This window comes from Drosophila ananassae, chromosome 3R, assembly GCF_017639315.1.
Source record: "Drosophila ananassae strain 14024-0371.13 chromosome 3R, ASM1763931v2, whole genome shotgun sequence".
In the NCBI taxonomy this organism is placed as follows: Eukaryota; Metazoa; Arthropoda; class Insecta; order Diptera; family Drosophilidae; genus Drosophila; species Drosophila ananassae.
In genome coordinates, this window is record NC_057930.1 from 17345606 (window position 1) to 17365934 (window position 20329).

Genomic DNA, 20329 nt, shown 5'->3' on the forward strand with positions numbered 1-20329 from the left:
ATTAAAGACTTGGATTGCTTTTGCTAGGCATATCTTCCTTGGATTATGGACCTGTGGACTTGAGCAAATACAGAGCGTCACGTGCCAAAGATTTGGACAATTTTGTGGCGTTACTTCGAGTGTGTTTGCCGCAGATTAGCAAGTGAAAACGGCACTCACCCCGCCTCCAGGATTCATTTAATACGTGTATGTGCGGCAAGGAGGCGGGTGTGGCGGGAACGGCGGGAAGCCAGCCCTTTGACTGGCACACTTCGCAAATTAAGTTCAACACTCGGCACTTGTCAAAATAAAACGCTGTCCCTTTGTTGTGGTCCTTTGTTCTGTGACATTTGACATATTGTCGCTGGTTGGGTTCAGGCCTCGGGTCGGGGTTTTGGCCGGCGCGTGTTGCCAATTTTCACACCCTGCAACATCGGCAATTGTCCGCAGCGTGTTAACACCTTTCGAGTGGCTGTGCGTGCCCGGTTTGGGGTTGCATCAGGGGACAGTATCGGATAGTCCCTCAGAAACCTTCGGAGACGGACCTTTTTCAGCCTTTCATTTTTAAAAATTTTGCGATTTTGTTTATTTTACATATTTATGTTTATTTACGCCATCACTTTTTACTTTATACCCCATTTGTTGTTAGTTTTTGGTGTGCGGGTTATGATTCCATCATATATCAACGCTTTACAATATGCTTTTGGAGAGGGTATGGAAATTTTCGTCATGTTTTGATAGGCAAACGGAGTTTTAAGCTGGTCATTTGAGGGGCATGGGAACAAAACGTGAGATTTTTACGTTTTTGGTGTGGGATCTTTCAGATTTCAATTAATTCTAAAATCAGAATTTCTATTTATGCTAAAGAAGGGTTGGTGGAAAATCTTATGAATCTACCTCTCATGGTCTCTGGGATGCATGTGCTTGTACATGAATTTATCGACTAGGCTGTTAGACTGATCAAGAATATACATATTTATTTTTTACATCTACTACATTTATTCGCAAAAATACAATACAACCTTTTGACCAAGCGAGTGCCGAGCTATTAGCATTAGGACATTATCAATTTTCAAAAGTAATATCTCGCAATTAAGATGAAGTTTATCAAAGGAAGTTAGAAAGAATGTAAAAGCCATTAATGAAAATTTCTTTAATTTAAGATTGAGGAATAATTCAATGTTTTTACTTTTAAAATTTAAGGTTTAACTTATTAAATATTTTGTTTTTTATGTTAAAAAGGCTTCAAGAAACATACTTTAGAACAACAACTTTTAAGGTTTGTTTTTAATTCTTATTTGATGTGATATACATATATATAAAAATATATTTAACACTTGAAAATGGTGTGAAACTCTAAGCTTATGACAATTTAATTTTACTTTTCATAAAGAAATTCAAAAAACCATAGGGTTCTATGTAGCTATCAATTGGGTATCATAAAAAGCCAATCAAGTTTAGTCAGAAATTTTGTTTATTTTTTTAAACTTTATAACACCCACTTTATTATTTTCTTTCCAATATAATTGTTCTGTCCAATATAATTGTTTAAATTTCAAACTATCATACACAATTTGAGGTTCCTTTTAATCGCCGACGGTTGAAAATTCCGACGCAAAATCACGAAAATTTTGGATACACTTTACCTGTGCCCATTTTCCTTTGATGGAAATATTTGAACCCCAAAGTATCCAGTTTGGTAATCTTTGCAGTCCACAGTGTTCACTAAAACTTGTATTTATCTTAACTAATTTTTGAAACTTTAACAACTTGTAGTATGAACTACGGGAATTTTCATTTGCCGACGCGATTGTGTGCCGCTGGAAAATGCTGGTGCGGATGGGAATGCAAATGCGGATCGCATGGACTGACGGACCAACTGCGAATGAGGCGAGTGAATCTATGGCTGGCAGAGCCAGCAGCGAACAGACCGCCAATTACGAAAGTGAAGCTGCCTAGGAGAGGTCCTTTTTTGCAGTCAATTTGACAGGAGGGCGAGCAAAGCCAAAAGCAGTAACCAACACCCACCAGCCCACTTGCCACCACCACCCCATGCCTCATGCCTCTTGCCTCTTGTCTCATTCTGTTCGTGCATCCCCTTACCCCTCGTTCTCATCCGTAGCCGGCTCACCATGGAAAGCCACAATCGAAAAAGGCGAAATGGGGAAAATGAAGAGCAGCGTGCGCTGAGCAATGGAAAACGAATGAAAACAAAACCAAAAAAGAAACCAAACGAAAGTCGAAAATTTACAAAAAGCTACCAAACGTTACATTTCATCCCTTGAGAGTGGACCGGAAGCAACCAAAACCCAGCCACCCACTCGTCCACCCACCCACACACACATACACTGATACACTCTCACGAAAGTCCTGGCGAGATAGAAATATGGCGACGAGGGGGAAGCTGTGGGGGAGAGTCAGGCAACCAACCGGAAAACGCCCTTTTTTTCAGTGTCCCGTCCTGATGCGATTACAGCAAATGAGGGTACTTCCTGCCGTCCACCATTTTTGTTTTTTATATTTTTTTTGTTGTTGCTGCCTTTCTTCACACACACACACGCGCACAGGCCACACGCACACTGACATCGTACATATACTGTGGCTTTCGACAATTCACCACAAAATGTCAAGAATGACGAAAAGCTATCTGAGGAGCATCCTTGTATTGGTATGATGTGCTGCAGCGTTCCTGCTCTCTTAACAGTACATCTCCTTCGCACGTTCGCTCCTTGCTCCTTGCTCTCCTTGGCTCTCCTTGGCTCGTCAAATATCCTTCGCCAGCAGAGTGCCGGCAGGCTTCTCTCGCTTTTTCCTCCATTTTATTTTTTGTTTTTTGCTCTGCGGATGGGTGGCAGCCGGCGGTTGTAGGCTGTCGGATTATTAGTTCTAAAGTCAGGTCTCAGCTGCCGAAAGGGCGGTACAGTGAAGGGTACATCAAGCAGCAGGAGTCAATTGAGCCTGGGTGGTACAAGTGATCCAGTTTAATTAATTATGGGGCTTCACCGGGAGAGGTGAGAGAAGGTGAGGTGTTTTTACAAAAAATTAAATAAATATTTTCATTATAAGTGTTTTGTTCTTAAAAGTAATAGGATTAGAATAAATCAATTTAGAGTTTCAAAGATAAGAGATCAATACAAGGATCAATTCCTTATCCTTTTATTCATAGAATTGAAATATCGTAGTTCTTATAATTAATACTCTCTTAATAATAATAATAAGACTCTTTTAAAATTAAGGTAAACTTTTGTATCCATAATCTCTTATTGAATAAAAAGATAGTGAAGATATAAACCAGTTTATTTTTAATTTTATTGAATATTTTATGGAAAAATAGGTTTAATTTCAAAGCAACAACATCGAAAATAAAAAGACCTTTATAAAGTCATAAGAATTATAGACTGACATCAATGAATCGTAGACTTAGAGGTTTTATCAAAAACTTTGCCATTTTGTTGGACCCTATCAGTGACCAAGTACAGCAGTTCAGTAATGGATATGGCATATGTGGGAAGTATATATACACCATGCCGTCATACATATGTATTAACGCATTCATATGTGTGGGAATACAAGTAGAGCATCCTAGTAGAGTACTTCTACTTTTGGCATTTCCGCCATGACGTTTCCCCAGCTCCCACTGGCCGAAGTGGCAGCTCGGTAGGTCCAGGGTCTGTTGCGTGGTGTTGTTGGTATGTTGATAGGGGTTGATTTACTGACTCTCATCTAAATTGAAATGACTTTAGCGGCACAGTGAGCGGGGCCGCACCCACACATGTGCATGAGGCAGGCGGACAGGCCGGGCTAGTCCAGGCTGGGCCAGGATAGGCATTACCCCCAGCTTAGGGGTGGAGTCTTGTAAGTCGGTTCGGCGTGGGCTCAGGATTAGTTACACAGCCCATTTGTCTGAATGTGGTCGTGTATGTGCCGCCGCTGTTCGTATATAACTCAAACCCTGATCCCGGATCACCCATATCCCCAAACTGCAATCCTGCGGTTATATTAACCAGTTAGAATGCAAAGTCATTCGCAGGCAAGGCTGTGCCATCCTTCCACCCTCGGCATTCCACAGATTAACCCAGGAGTCCCCCAAACCTCCAGCCCCCCAAACCCACGACACCTGCCCCTTTCCACATACAATACATGGCAAATTTGCGGCATCAAGAAGTCGCATTTTTCTCTCTCTGTCTGTGAGTGACTCCTTGACTCACCCCTTCGGTGTGCGAGGCCACGCCTCCGCGGCAAAGGAAACTCACCACTTTTTGCAAAACCAGGCGCATGCGTTCGACAAAGTTCGAAAACGACTTCGAAAATATTTTCCGTCAAAAGAAGGCTTTGCTTTTTGGTTTTTTGTTTCTTGTCAGAGGCCGAGCCTTTCAGAGCTCATTCGTTTTGGAACATTCGACCAAATCAGAAGTCTATCTAGCAAAAAATAATTCATTTCGATTTTTTGTTAGATATTTTTGTACTCAAAAATTAATCGTTGTTCTGTCACTGCGCTCACATTGATTGTCAGGTAAGTGGAATATAATTTTTTGATGAAACCAGTTGTGGTACATGGAAGTATTTCAGTCAGTATGGATGGATATTATCAAGGCAACAGTGGTTACTTCAACAGCAGCGGCTATTCGCAGCGGTCCGTGAACAAGAACTACGGATCCTGCTGCAACTGCTCCGGGGGTAACTGCTCTCGGATGGGTGCTGGGGCCAGCCAAATGCAAAGCCAGAGCATGAGCCAGCTGAGTTGTCCTGGTGGCAACTGTTGCCCCGGCGGACGATGTCCAATTGGGAAAACTCGCTTCCATTCCGACTGGCAGAATCGTGGACGCTAACGCCCAAGAGTTGGCGATTCTATATGTGAGCCTGACAGGACAATGACGTGGAGTCACACACACATTCTCATCCGTAGTAATGGACATAGAATACCGTACGACGTTTAATACATTCGTAATGCACATTCAGGCTCGGACTGGCATTAAGGCCATACCCTAATCGCACGCGGTTACGTGGATTCCATCCTGTTTTCAACATTACTGTATATGACAGTATAATATGAAACTTATACTAACCCCTGCCGAAAGAATATAAAAAAAACTTGTCCCTGACTTAAATTTAATGTAACACATAACACATTAATAGCAGAGTTAATAAACACTATTTCATAAAGATCTTTCTTTTTTATATATGTTCATTAAATGCACTAAATTCTAAGCCTATATATTTTATAAATATCTATCTGAAATGATCTTCCATTCCCTCGAAAGTTGTCTACCGTATAGTCTCTGATATCTCCCCACGTTTCTAGCCGTACAACAAGCGGCAGCTTTCCGTTTTTTTAATAAATAAAAGTGCCATTATTAACGAATCTCATTTTATTAAATTTCATATTCTTCATTTTGCATAATGTAATATTTATGTTATGTTTCTCATAAACTAACAGTAAATATATATATTCTTGTTTGTATAATTCTTGTTGATAATTTTTTTATACTTTAGTTAATACAGGTTCTTCTTGAGTTGGTATAGTGTTCTCTCACGTTAAACTTATAATAACTTTGTCTAATTGTTTTGTCTTTGCTGTATAGTTCCATGAAATGTGTAGAAGAGGGCCTGAAGTGTTAGCTGGCTGTGGGGTTCGATTTGGGGGTAGAGGTTTCCTCGTCCTTGGATAAGGTCAATAGACTGAAGAGATAGTCGGTATTAATTGCTGCTACCTTAACATTCACGATTTTTATAACTGACACACGTACATATTTGTAAATTATTATCAATGCAACATGTAGATTCTCTACAAAATACCATTTGTGTTTACTTCTACACCACTACTAATTAATTTATCTAATTTTATTTTCTACCTTTTATAGAGTTTTATTATTATTTGTCTTTTGTATTTACAAAATTGAAATAATACGGGTTTGCTGCCCATCCCAATGGAGGGTTCCAAACGATTAAAATTGTAGAAAAATGTAACTCAATTTTTGAAAGATAAACTGGAACTCGTTTTAAATAATAATACAGCATATTTACGTCTTTTATTTTTTAATTTACTACATTTATATTCATTGTTTTATTTGCAACTTTGTATATTGCTTATATATTAGGGACCCAGTTATTAACACTTCTTGTATTACCATTAGTTCTTTGCTTTAAAAAGTAATTTCGAGAAAATCTACTTGCCATTAGATATACATACATATATGCATTTATATTGATTTCCGTGAGAGGTTTGTATGTTGTGTGCTTAAAGTGACCTGTTTCAGATGTTGGGACATCCATTTAGAGGTTTGTGTGTTTAAAAAAGTGTTCAAGTCCTTTTTTAATTGATATAATTGGCGGTGCTTGTTCGTGGTAAAGTTCATAGACGGGCTTCTTACAGCTCATTACGGTATACATTAAGCTTTTTATTAACGATATTTTTGTGCGCTCTCCCAATAGGTGGTAGGCTGCTGGTTGCCTAGATTCTTGGAAGGTATACATATAATCAAAATGCTACTTTATTTATACCCTTGCCATAATTATATAATTTGGTTTTTGGGCTTACAACTTTTTAAACAAGAAACTAAATGTAAACTGTTTGGTACTATTGGGAGCTGATCCCTAAAAATCAAGGCTCCAAAATCCAGTAATTCATTGATAACTGCAAGGGTACAAAAACTTTGGCTGCGACAGAAGTAAGCGTTTTGTACTTGTTAATTTTATAGATATTTTACATAACTAGAAATTGTCAATGCGTTTGGTTAATATGCAACATTTATTGTGGATCAAATTGTAAATTCAGGGTGTAATAAATTATTATTATCTAGAAATATAAATTATATTGCAACGTGTTGTGGGTATATACAAAATTCGATTTAAAGTATATATGTATAAGATAAAGTATAAAATCATATAACAGCCTTGTGTTGAAGTTAGGTTAACTTGATTTGGTTAAAAAATATAAAAAAAACTATTTCTAACTAAACATGCAATTAAAAAAGTAAGTTAAACGTATAAATGTCCTCAATGTCTTTTTAAAACAATCATAAACGCATATAAATTAGCGATCTACTTCCACACATTGAATATGTCTACCCTAATTGTCAAATGAACTCGATCGCAGTTGGCTATAACAAGCCTGACACACTCTAACCGGCTTCAGGATGCGTAACCGAGAGATTTCAGACTCGAATCTACTGCACTTATTGCAGAAGACCTGTCCACAGTTGCGGCAATGATGCTTCCTTTCGTAGAGCGTAAATCTGAAACGGTAAATTATGAATATCTTGCCAAGCTAGGTACTGCTTCCTACTCACTTCACATGACATTTAACGCATTGGTCAGCTCCTTCATCCTTTAGCCAATGATCCGCCACTCCTCGACCCGGTTGCTCTGCAACGCTCCACGAGAAAATGCGGCCTCGCGCATCACCTATAAAATATTGTAAATATTAGGATCTATTTATATTAACCTTCTCTCCATATTATACTCACCAACATATAGGATTTTGTGATCTTTGGATACTGTCAACGCTGTAATGCTTGCTGGTTCGGCATTATCCTTACGATCGTATGCCGTGTGCATGGTTAATTTTGAGCGGAACATTAATTGACGTTGCCATCGGAATCCTAAAATATACAGATTTTGATTTTTGGCTTATACTTTTAAAAAGTTCCCTTCCTTTTCGTACCTTTTCGTAAAACCTGATCGCCTCTCGGCCTATCATTGTCTATAACTACGAAACCATCCGTCAAACTAGTATCCGATTTACTCGGTCGTATAGCATGTTCATCTACAGAGGAGGAGGATGTTATTAAACTTTTCAGAAACTTATAAGAATCATTAGTACCCTCTGTGTGTTTTGGATCAGAGCTACTGCCTGGTGCTTCTACCGTGGCGGATTTCATTTCGTGCAAACTCTTGGCTCCTGAAATGGAGCTCTTTCTTCGCTCTGCTTGAGCGGCCTCCTTGGCATTTTGTTCCGACTTCGTCGACACCTGACTATGCTGAGAAGCCTCCGAGATGCTGCTCTCCGACGCAGACTTTACAATATCTACAAGAAGATGGTTAAGATGTCAGAAAAGGAGTAAGTATTTCACTTTTACTTACCATTTTCTTCCTCAGGCTGTGGGAAGCTCGTTATGGGTTTGAAGATGTCAATGCTTTCGTCTTTATTGTCACCCTTATTGTCTTTTACGTCCGATGAAACAGAGTCTGGCTTGTCCTGCGATGTAACCTCCACTCCACGCTTTAGCTTGCGATCAATGGGCACCTGCGTGTGTTCCAGCGACCACATCTACAAACCAGTATGCATTAGTATTTCTCTCTTCTACTGCGTTTCCGATTACTTACCCTTACTACTCCGTCGGTGGAACCTGTTATGACCACGTTCTGTTGGTCCCATTCCCGGATCTGGGAGAAGGCCACGCAGAGAATCTGCTGCATACGGTCTGCGCTGCCCACGCACGTGTTGACCATGGAGAGGGGATCGCCGTTAATGGACCAAACGTGCAACCACGTGGCCGAGCAGGTGGCAATCTCCCCTGTCAGTTCATTGATGGCCACGGCAGCGACTACTCCGGCATGTCCACGCAACTGACGCACGAATGTGAATCGCGACATGTCCCAGACAATAGCAGTTCCATCCCGCGACCCTGACACGATCACGTTGTAAGCGGCACTGGCCGCTAGACAGGTTACGGCGTCGGTGTGCCCGTGTAGGGAGTGTTTTACACTGAGACTTTTGCGGTTGGCGTCGAACTTCCAAATGGTCACCACCGAACTGGTTCCGGCCGTGACTATCATCTTGGCGTTGGGGCAAGCGCATGTCAGGATTTCCCCAGAGTTCTGGGCTGCTGCCTCGGAGACAAACGACGCCCGATCCGTGTCGTACAGACCCACCCGGAGGGAGTGGTCAGCGAATCCCCAGGCAATGTACTTCGTATACGATGGCGGCATCATTACTTTGTTTTGCTCCACGGCGAACACCGTCTTATCGGGCTGTAGTATCTGGCCGACTGGACCCTTTAGTTCCTTGATGGGCTGCAGACTGGGCTTGAGGTTATCCAAATTGTGGAAAAAGAGCCGGTCCGTTTGGAGAACTGTGCTGTTGCCTTGGATCAATGACGTGGGGTCGATCAACGCCGAGTGACGGGAGCTACCCATTTTCTTAGCAGGATGTGCCTTCTTGAAGAGCTGCTTCGGTATCTGTCCAAAGTTGTTGATAAAGCCAATGGTGGCATTTTTCTTGAGCGGATCATCAATGCTGGAATAGATAATCATATAAGGATTGAATCGAACTTCTACCATAAAGAGACTCACTTGTAAATATCCACATTCCCCTCATAGAAGAGATGGTGGAACACATTGACGGCATCCACGGCGGCTGGACCCTGCTGCTTACAGCCGAATATCAGGTCGATCCACTGGAAAGATATAGCGTTATACATCTTGAACTACAATTTTCAAAGAATCTAACTAACCAGATGCAAATGTTGACTAACGTAGTCGCACTCCAGGGCGCTCCTATGCAATCGGATGAACTCCCGCGGGTCCTGTTTGGCCCATGGGGGCAGAATGACATGGTTGAGGGTCTCTCCGTTCTGCTTGGTTCCCAGGTCGAAGTTGTTAAAGTTGCTCAGGAACTCAGGCAGGTAGAAGAACTCCGGAATGAGCTCCTTGACGTCGGCCATGTTGAGCTTGGAGGCCGAGAGCCAGGCCTCTTTAATGCTATGGAACATACGGTCCGCGAGATCAAAGTGTCCGCCCTGAAGCTTGAGGAACGGCTGTGAGAAGGGCTCCAGTCGCACCAGGTATGAGCAAACGATCATGGCGGAACTGTAGTGAGTGCCATAGTGGTAGGGCGGAGTCTCCCCGTGAGGATCATCCCACTCCTTGAAGCGCTTCTGGAACTGCTCTAGCCTCTCGTCCGCTTGGGCACCCATGGGACGCGAAAAATCTCGGAACGTCTTGGGATTGGACAGGTCAAGCTCCTCCGAGTCGTAGTCGGCCAGGATCCAGGGAAAGACGGGATACTGCATCAGGTCGTTGTAGCTGCGCCCCGCCAGAGTGTTCAGGTGCATGAGATACTGGAAGTTTGAGATCTCGCCCCGCACCCAGCGTTGCGTCACCGAGGTTTCGCCGATCAGTCCGCTGAAGATGCCCGCCGTCTGCTCCACGCTGGCTGTACGTTTCTGTCCCGCCACCGACTGCTGGGCGTTGTCGTTCAGGGCAGTGGCCAGTGCCAAGAAACGCTGGTTGACCTTGTTGCGCACCTTGCGGGGGAAGCTCAAAAGGTAGTTGCGCCCGTCCTCCGAGAACACTTCCAAGGCGATGGGCTGGAGAAGGTAGCGGCGCTTGTGCACCTCGCGAATCTCCTCGTAGGCGAACTTGGAGCACTGCCGTAGCTTATGGCCCACGGCTCGCGAGGTGGTCGAGGAGGTGCCCCCGGAATTGGGAATAATCGGCTCGTAGGCTCCTGGCGGAAGGGTATCAATGTCGCGAATCTCACGGTTCTTGAGAAGCGTGAACCCATCTACGATATAGCAGTGCTCCTTTCCGAACAGCAACAGGCCTTCAAAGGTGTCCAGACCCTGGACCCGTGCGCAGCGGAACATGAAACCAATCTTCTCCTGCTCTTCCAGCAAGCGCAAAAACGTTTCATTGTCACTGGTCATGGAGGTGTCCTCCTCCTCTTCGTCGTCCTCGGGCGCGTTGCCATCAACAGACTCCTGGTTGTAGGAGGCCGCTCCATGCCCTCCCAGCTTCGGGGACACAGGCGGCGGGGGTGTGGACGTGGAACTGCTGGCCTCCAGTCGATGCTGATGCACTGCCTCCAAAGAACTCTGCTGCTGTACGGAGTGCTGTTCTGCCTCGGCCAAGATGCGTGGTTGCTGCTGCCCGTGTAAGGCGTATGTCTTGCTGTCCAGACTGGAGGCCACTTTGTACTTAAGCTGGCGGTTGTCCGGCAGCTCCAGCTCGGGGCGGTAAGGATAATGCAGATAAAAAACGTCGTTGCGCATCGTCTTCTTGCGCATGCGGTGGGGGCCCTCGGTGGTGTCCAGGATCCACTTGTCCAGCGAGCAACAGCCGGCGGGGCCCCAGAGGCCTCGCTCCCGCGTAAGCTCCGTCTCTGACTGTACCCAGTCCTGGTAGACATAGCGGTGGGTGTGCTGCAGCATCTGCTGGTACTGCTTGGTTCGCAGCTCCAGCAAGTCTTTCACCAGCTGCACATGGATACCTGTGGACTCGTAGGCAGCCTCACGGCTCATATTCGACTTGGTACGCACCAACTCCTCCTTCTTGGTCTTAGTGCGACTTGTGAGGCGCGACAATCCCCCGGTGACCTTCTGGATCTTGGATTGAATCTGGGTGTGCAGCTCCATGGGTGCCCGGTACGAGGCCTTGCGCTCTGCCTCTACGTAGTTGAACCACAGCCTCGATGCCAGCTCCATCACCTGCTCGCGAGTGGTCTGCAGATCGGGAGCCTTGCAGTTGGGCTGCGGGGCCGTAAGCGACACCTTGAAGACCTCCTCGATGGCTGGTTTTTTGCACACGTACAGCTCCTCCCACACTCGGAAGGCCGCGCCAACGATCAGGTTGTGGCCCTGAAGCTGGTTGAGATCCTCGTCTTTGGGCTCCGTGGTCTCTGTCTGTGGGTTCACGTGCCAGGTGGTGTTGCGGCTGGTGGCCGGCTCCAGCACGATCTTCATGTCGGCCGTCAACTGCAGCAGGCAGTAGGTCAGGCAGCCGACAAACTCCAGCTCGTGGTTTCCGGCTCCAAAGATGAGGAGGCGGTGCTGGATGATCTTGTGCAAGGCATCCAGTACGCTTACTTGCTCAGCCCGTGAGTCGTCGGTGGGTCGGGAGAGAAGGAAGAGGATGCTGCGGTTGAGCGAATGATGCAGGTGCTCCAGCGACAGGGACGAGGATCGGCGCTTGGCTTGGGCGATCAGCTTTATGACAAAGTCGAAGATGTCGTGCGGGTTGCGGGCGAGGCAACCCTGCCACAGCTTGTCCACCACGCGTGCCGTCAAATAGAAGACATTCGGGGCGATGTGTTGGGTCTGACTTTGAAGGAGCGGCACCAACGGTAGAGCCGCTTGTTCACCCACGAGCACGTCGGCGGCCAGCAAATGATCCATCAGAGCGATAATGATCTGCGTCTGGTACTGGACTTGCAACGGAAGCTCCGCCGTGTCGGGTGCTGCGTCCAGAACGAGATCAATAACAGGCGTTGTTTTCCCCTGCATGTTCAGACCCAGGGAGTCGACCACAATGACGCGCAAGAAGTCAATGATGCACTTGCTAACCGGGTGCGCGGCAAGCTTGGGCTGCGGGGCAGCACCATGCAGTGCTTCCAGCGGTGGCAGGACAAAGCTGCTGCCTGTGCCGTCGGTGGGCGTGGAGGCTCCGCTGTTCGGCTCAGAGTCCGCCGCACGAGATCCCGGAGGGAAGAGCACGGCTACCAGCGAGGTGACCACATCGCCAGCCATCATCACGGGCGAAAAATCGGTGAGATTCTGATACAAGCTGAACAATAGCTGGATAATAGTTTCCGGGTGGCTATGCAGCCAGGGAGCACATTCCCCGCCGTGCACTATGGCTCTAACCATGGCCAGGAGGACGCAGACTCCTTCGGGACAGACACTCAGCTTGGGTAGCTGTGTGTTGGCCGAGACTGGTGCTCCCCAGAGGAACGACCAGACCCGGTCCAGGTCAAACTTGGTGTGCTCCGTGGCCAGTACTTTTACTGGCTGGCCCATGATCAAAGCGGTGATCAGGAAGTACAGCTCAGGGACGTCCAGATGGTGCTGCATCAACCATTCGAGCAATTGGAAACCTGATGAGCAAATGAATTGAATGTTTTACTGAGCCAACCACCCAAGATTATGAAGCTCACCTGGTATATTCAATGCCGCAGTCCGCACCTCGCCTGCGATCTGGGTTGGCAGATGTTGAATGGTGTTCTGAGGAGTGGCCACTATCACAGTGCCAGTGCCGTTGGTGGGTCGCTGGTTGAGCTGCTGGGCACCCAGGCCTAGCATCTTGCGCTGGGACACCATCTCTGTGAAGCGCAGGTAGCCTCCGTTGTGAGTCGCATCCCTAAAGCGCACCAGGAAGCTCTCATTGGCGCAGACCACCACCAGAATGCGCACAGCAATGATGACGGTGGTGAAGTGGACGTGTGGCTGCATGAAGAGGAGCAGCCAGTCCATTCCCAGAGTCTTCGATATGTCGTCGCATATGACATAATTCACGGTGTTGCGAGGCGTGAAGAGCAGACCATGGAGCAGCGAGAGACATCGGTTCCGCAAGTAAATATTCTGGGCCACGCCACCATCCTGGTCATCACTAAGGTTCTTAATACTGGGCAGTGGAATGCTGCGCTCCAGATTCCCATCCTGCATTCGCGGCAGCTTTGCAGCCACATACTGGCCGTACAGCAAGAGATCGGTGTGGCGTGGCTGACCTCCCAGAAGCGTTTCTAGCAGGCTGAAGAGGATTTCGCGCGTCGAATGATCCTGGATTTGGGTGATAATGTGCAGCAACTTGACCAGCAATTGCAGATCCCGCATAATCTTTACGTTCTGCTTCTTTTCGCTGGACTCCACGGCCAGCTCTAGCAGATGCTCCAAAAGAGATCGGAGCAGACCATTGGGGGCGTTGTGCCAGATTTCTAGGTCGCATAGCAGATCCTGGAACGCAGTTACGTTCGGAATTGCGGACATGTCCTGGCCGCTGTTAACCGTGCCCACCAGCCCGAATGTCAGGTGCAAAATGTGCGAGTTCAGGAGGTGTTTCTTCTTTTTGAAGAACATTCCTAGAGTTTGGTAGCATCGCTTTCGATCCATCTCAGCCTGAGCGGCTCGATTACTGCGCACAACGCAGGTTAGTGCTTTGACGCCAGCATACAAGGACTCCACATCCTGGGCCATGGCGATAATGCCCAAGAGGACGTTGCACCCGCCCACAGTGTCAATCATGGCTGACACAGGATGGGGGCTAAACACGCGCACTCCCAGATATCCAACCACTACTCCCCCGAGGGATCGACCAGCTCCGGCCAGATGACCTGCTGAGTTGTGCAAAATTCTGGAAAAGGAAAAGAAGATTAAATTTGGAGCAGAAATTTTTTTCTGTGTAAACATACTTAATCGGAGTGGCGTTTTCGTGAGAATTCATATTCAGCTGCTTGGCAATGCTCTTGTTGTCCGCCCGACTGTACACCTTTCGGATCTTGACCAGGGTCAGCTTGGACACTGCCTTGGCGTTAAGACCCAGCAGGACTCGATCTTCGGGCACCAGGGGGGCCAACGGTTCCGCCTGCTTGCCCAACTGGGGCGCTTGCAGAGAGCCCATGTAGTGGGGACCCAGTTGGTAGATAGTCTGCACTGTTTGCTGCGTGAGAACGTCCTCGAGAAGATGGCATACTCCCTGCTTCCAGCACAGTCGAGAATAGCGCCGCCAAATGGGTGGCGTGCCAATGTAACCAAAGATTTGAGTTGCTGATGTCAAGCTGGCACTGCTAGCCCCCGGGTGCTGGGCGATGTAGTGCAACTTCTGGGTATGCATTGGGACTCCATCGAGATACAGCGACAAGCTGGAGTTTTTCAGCACGGCCCGGTTGAGCACCACTACCAGATTATGCCACTGGCCCTCATGCAAGAGATCGGGGCACCAAATGCGAGCGATACCGTCATCAGATCCTTCTGGCTCCCAATCGCCAATGCCTGAAAATCAATAGAATTTTAGATCCATTTCAATATTATTCTCCTGATGAACTTACTTTTCCTTGGAGTAACCAGAGTCTCCTGGGTTGACACCACGATTGCCTTGTCCCGCGCAGAAAGTAGAATCGACAGGCACGCCAGGTTGTCCTCTCGTGGATTGTGAATAGTTCGGACTAGCGTCAGAAGGCGCACACAATGAGGATCTGTCTTGGGATCGGAGAACTTCTCAACGCAGAACCAGGTGGAGTAGGTGAGCCCAGTCTGCGGTGGAAAGATACGATCGCCGGCTCCTATGCCACCAATGGTGTTGGCGTCAATGGTACCACCGGCCGTGGCTGTAGCTTGAGGTGCCAACGAGGGCAAGTACAGGCAACCGAATCCCTCAGCCGACATGTCCAGCTCTACGAAGGGGGGCAGCGTGCTCGAGCCATGTGCGCGAAAATCGCGGGGCGTAGTCATTGAGACAAGTGTTTTTATCCGGGTCAGTGGCACGGGACCGCCCAGTCTATACGGCCGTTGCAGATCGATGTCAGCGCACGAAAGCGGCTCACCCAGACGTAAAAACTGACGCAGCTCTGTGGGCTGCAGAGCCTGGGCCGCCAGGCGTTCCAGGATGTACTGCATGGGAACGTGCAGCGGGTGCGACTCCTCCGCTAGCGCCCGGCGCGTCAACTTCAGCAGCTTCTCAGCCAGCCCATGGTCGCACATGATTTGCTGATTGCGCTCGCTCCGCACCAGCGACTTTATGACCTCACTAAGGTACACCTGCAGTTGCATCGCCTGGAGAGGAGCGGTGTCAAGCTCCACAGCTGGCAGCAGCTGCAGCATGCATAGCACAACACCTGGATGCACAATCCGTGGCTCAGGACTGGGTTGCGTGAGATTAAGCTGGCTGGGATGCACCGGTGCCGCTAGTTCTTTGCTTGGAGAACGCGAGCTCGGCGGCGGATCACTGAAGAGTGTAATAATGCCGCTCAAGTTTGGGGGCTCGAAGTTATCCAGCGCAATACTGTAGAGTAGCCGAAAGACGACGCACACGTAAGAGAGAGGGTATGGGATGTCATCCGAGAAACTGGGGAGTAATTGAATATAAGGGTTAGAATCCTCTTTGCAAAAATAGGAAATAAATTATTTACCTGACACTCAGTATGTCGCCACTGAAAATCTCATGGTAATACTTAAGTAGCGACTGTTGCGGCTCATACGTTCCTGTGAAGTCCTGCAGGGAGGAAGAACCTCCAAAGCATCCTAGCAGGCGAAGGGTATCGCAGAGCGAAGTGCTGCTAATCTCCTGATGAAAGAATTTGGCGTTTGCCGGCTCGAAGCGCATGGCGGTGGCGAGAGTCTGGCAGACAATCTGCAGCAACAGAATGAGGTCCTGCTGGGGGATGCCTGGTTGCAGATGGGCCATGCTGCCGTCCAGAGAGACAAACACACTGGTGAGGTACACGAAGCCGCCAACCTTGCGGAAAACAGTGCGGGTGCGGTGCGAGTCTTTGAGGCAACCGAGCAACATGTTGAGTATCTGAATCTTGAATTCCACTTGCAAGGGGCTCACCCCGTGCATCAGCGAGAGTATGTGGAGCATGTCGTCGTCGCCGCCAGCCGACAGGATCAGCTCTCGTACTATCCCCAGAGCCTGAGGTCGGCAGTGTTTGAACTTCACCAGTTCGTGAACGCACTTGGCTCCGCCGTATTCACGAAAGAGCTGAGCATTGTTGTTGGCTCCGCCGCCTAGGAGCATTGTGAGCGCCTCAAGAACTAGCTTGCCGAGAGTGTCCTGTAGATCCGGTTCCTGGTTTTCTGCTGGCTCCACTACCACCGATTCGTCACCTTCGGTGATATCATGTACGTGAGTGGCGTAGCGCGTCAGGCAGCCCGCGAAAATCTCCAGGATTCCAACTTCGCGGTAAACGTCCTTGAAGACGGCATTGTGCCGCAGAACATTTAGCAGGGACTTGAGACATAATATGCTGCAGGCTGTCGACTGGTTATGCTTCAGCAGAAGTGCCATACTGATCAGTTCCTTGCAGGGCACGAAGTTCAGTTGGAAGACAATGAACTCCAACAGGTCGAAAAACTTCTCCTGAATCTGGGGACTCTTCAGGTGAATGCGCTCCGCGAAAGAACTCAAAGTGTGCTCCGATTCTAGGATGAAGTAGTTGGCATTTTCAGAGTGATAGACCCGGGAAATGGCGTCCAGGATGGTACAGCATAGCGCCGGCGTTGTTGACTTAAGAAAAACATTCTGCAGCACCTGGAATGCATATACATTCCTAACGCATGTCTCTCGGGATGTAGATTGCGGCAGTTGGAAGTTCTGCAGCTTAAACGCAGTGTTAAACTGGGCTGCTGGCGGACGAAGCTCATAGAATCCGCACATGCACAGCGATGATATCATCAGAACCAAGTTACGAATGGCTGCCTGTATTTCCAGTGACTGATTGCGGTTAGTATCGAACCTAAGAATGATTTCTAAAAGTTAGACTTGTCCCACCTTAAAGAAAAAGTTACATACTTCAGCAGAAAGTCACAAAGAAAGACGTAGCCCTGTGAGGCGCGAAAGTCGTCCATCAGTATTTGGGACACCTGACTGGAGTCTTTGAGGAAGCAAAATACCGTGACGAACATTTCAACAATTTCCAATGGGTTTCCAAATGTCAGACGTTGCATATTGTCCACACAAAGTGCCATGCAGCCCTTGGCTAAATATTTAAATTGATATTATTAGTAAATCAGTGTAGTTTTTAAGAACACTCACAATGTATGTAGATGACGACGGATTCTGTCAATCCGTGTCGGGAAATGGTGGTCAAGATCTCGGCTGCATTCTTGCGCCACACAATGTTGTGGATCGGGCAGGGTGAGGTGATGGCTGAGAAGAGCAACGTCAGATCGTCCATCCGGGCCAGTTCTTCGGCAGGATAAGGATACGAGCACAGCTTGACCAGGAGCTGTACAAAGACCTTTTGGAGCAGAGTCCGTCGCTCATGGGCGTTGAAATCGCTTATGGTTCCACCATCAGGTGCTGGAGCATCATCTTCCACGATGGGCAGATCAAAAAATAGATATAAGCACTTGACCAGCGTTGAGGGCACTGCAGCGGCAGTCATTACCTGGAAGAGAACATCCAGAATGAAGATAATAACTAACCATAAAAAGGACAAACTTACTTGAATCAGAGATACATCTCCATTGGCCAGCAGGTTCAGGGTGGCGAGAAGCATCCATCCACTGCTGGTTTCTTCTGTGGTTTCCACCTCCAGAAACTTGACGATGGCGATGGACGCAGCCTCGGTGCTCTGATTGGAAGCCCGCTTCCGGATCTCGCTGACCATCAGGCGGGATACTTGCTGGCAAAAGGCCACCACGTCCCAGAATTTCTCGCTCATTTCGTTGGCCGGGCAGCTGCCGAAAACCTTGCAGAAAAGGGGCAGCATGTCGTAGAGCTTGTTGTCGCGTTCCTGTTCGCTCAGGGGTTCCTTTGGATGAGTATACTCGTTGAAGAGCTTCTTCAAAGTGCTCAGGCTGATTTGGATGCGGGCATCCAACAAAGTCTCGTCCCCAACTCGTCCGTTGGCGGAGGCTGGGGCATTGGACTCCGCGGCGGGCCTGGGCGATCCATTGGCTGCCGGGGCGTCGCCACTGCCGCTGCCACTGGCGCTTCCTGCGCTGGCAACGCCGCGCAGCTTGCGCATTACATTCATGTCTGGGGTATTATAGATGCCTTGCGTTTAAACTAGAATTAGAATTAAACAAATATATGAAAAAGTGTAACTTTTGGTGTTTACTTTGTAAAAATAAAATCTTAAAAATAAATGCATATCTTTTATTGCCATTGTGCTTTTAAAACTAACTTCTTAGAGCTATCGGAACAACATTATTCATTGACCTTAAACTATGCTAATCATGAGTTACGAGGTTACTGTTTATCAGTCTTTCTGAATTGGAAATTGCGTATAAAATGCTTAGACCATGACACTGTAGCCAGGCTTCACTGTCGATAAGGGGGAACTTGACTTAATTCAAAACCTGTTGATATCAGTTGTTAAAAATTCCCTTTGATTCTCGTATAATGCAGGTGGCTTAGGAATTTCCTTTCCAATGAGTGCCAAATATCAATATTTATGTTGTACAGTGGATCTCAGCTATCTTGACCCTTAGGCGAAAAAGAAGGAGAACAACAAATTAATGAAATTTAAACGCAGAATGGTTAACTGTTGTTTTCTGAGCTGGGATCCCCAGTTTTTGTTGGGTGAAAAGTTACTTGATTGGCCTAATTTGCACACAAACAACATCTAACTGGTATCCCCATCAATTGGGCTGCCTAAGCTGCTCGGAAATCACATCATCGCACATTGCAGCAAGTGTTATTCGGTTGTTTTCACTGCTATTCTATTCCCGTCGTAGCACTCGCCACCGATTTAATTAGCGACCGCTGGAGGTGAATCACACAAAACTGCCATTTATTGTATCTGTGTGTCTGCGCCGCTTCGGGTATTTACTTTCGGGGAGTGAATGAACGTGCGATCGTTGCCTCAGCAAGTACCTTTTGTGGGAAGTGATCGAGAGAGTGGGCGGCGACAATCAATATTTATTTATGTTTTCATCGACGATACCTGCGACAGCTGTTAGGAGTTTACCTATTGCGTTTGTTTACCCGAACTCCCCTCCCACTGGAGCAACATGTTTGGCTGCTTTGCCTTTGGGGAGCCAACGCATTTGGGGCAGCTAACGGCTGTAGTGGTTCTTTGGGGGTTCACTCTGCCTTCTCTTTCATCGGTGGTTTTGTTTTGCTCGTGTCAATCGCGCTTCCACGACAATTTTATTGATTTTTCCTCCTCCCCCGCCTTATGAAGCCCACAGCAGTCTCAGGTGCAATATTTGAATGTTAACACACACTTTCGTTGCATATTCCATCGGGCCAACACTTACATTTAGTTCGCATCGCTTGCATTGTGGCTATTGTGTGTTTTTCCACTCGATTTTACATCTTAATCTTGAGATGAAAACTCAAGCAAATTTTTGCTTTGCCTCTCGTAGTTTTTTCCTCTCTTTTTGTTCATTTGCCGTGAGAATTTTACAACACCAAAATAAAAAGTGTTGGAAAACGGCGATTTATTATCAGCTGATCCATTTTTTTGCCTAGTTTTGGATAACGACCACTTTTAGGATTGCTTCTAAGTCAACAATCGATTCTTTCTTAAATTCGATTAATTTTCAAATTTAAAAGCTTGTAAATCATAAAACTTGTCATGTATTTAAAATATCATTTCTGTGCAAATATTTATTTGTTACAATCCAAAACCAAAATGCTACCGCATATCTTTTCGAATAAAAATAACAATTTTATTTTATCTTAAATTTAAATCTCTTTAGAACTTTTATTGTAATTGTTTAAATAAGTGTTTTTGTTTTTTTTAAGTAAAAATAGAAATAAAATTGTATGAAAAATAATAACCCTTGTATATTATTACATGGTTGATTACATTTTGCGAAAAGTCAATCTGATGATAGATGCTTTTTAATGCTATTGAATTAAAGTAAATTGAAAAAGCTTAACTTAAACTTTTAAGAGAGATTTGATATGTTTAATGATCAATTGCAATGAAATCCGTCTTTTTTCAAAGGTTAAAAAGTGTTTA

At 46.5% G+C, this 20329-nt stretch overlaps 2 protein-coding genes across 2 annotated transcripts; one reads left to right on the forward strand and one right to left on the reverse strand.

The window, feature by feature from the left end:
* Positions 1-4335: 4335 nt before the first annotated feature.
* Positions 4336-5137, forward strand: LOC6502420. The gene is made up of 2 exons (XM_001962672.3): positions 4336-4492; positions 4549-5137. Exon 2 carries the CDS (start codon positions 4554-4556, stop codon positions 4806-4808), a length of 255 nt encoding a protein of 84 aa, XP_001962708.1. The 5' UTR covers positions 4336-4492; positions 4549-4553; the 3' UTR covers positions 4809-5137.
* A 1571-nt stretch (positions 5138-6708) lies between these two features.
* Positions 6709-19787, reverse strand: LOC6498394 (WD repeat and FYVE domain-containing protein 3). The gene is made up of 17 exons (XM_001962671.4): positions 19620-19787; positions 17858-18423; positions 17446-17800; positions 17203-17389; positions 15821-17146; positions 14741-15756; positions 14105-14684; positions 12854-14046; positions 9435-12793; positions 9274-9377; positions 8305-9217; positions 8062-8248; positions 7802-8005; positions 7643-7744; positions 7446-7580; positions 7269-7383; positions 6709-7214 (listed from the first exon to the last, which is right to left on the reverse strand). The coding sequence occupies exons 2-17, from the start codon at positions 18389-18391 to the stop codon at positions 7049-7051; spliced, it is 10476 nt and encodes a 3491-aa protein (XP_001962707.1). The 5' UTR covers positions 18392-18423; positions 19620-19787; the 3' UTR covers positions 6709-7048.
* Between the last annotated feature and the right edge of the window lie 542 nt (positions 19788-20329).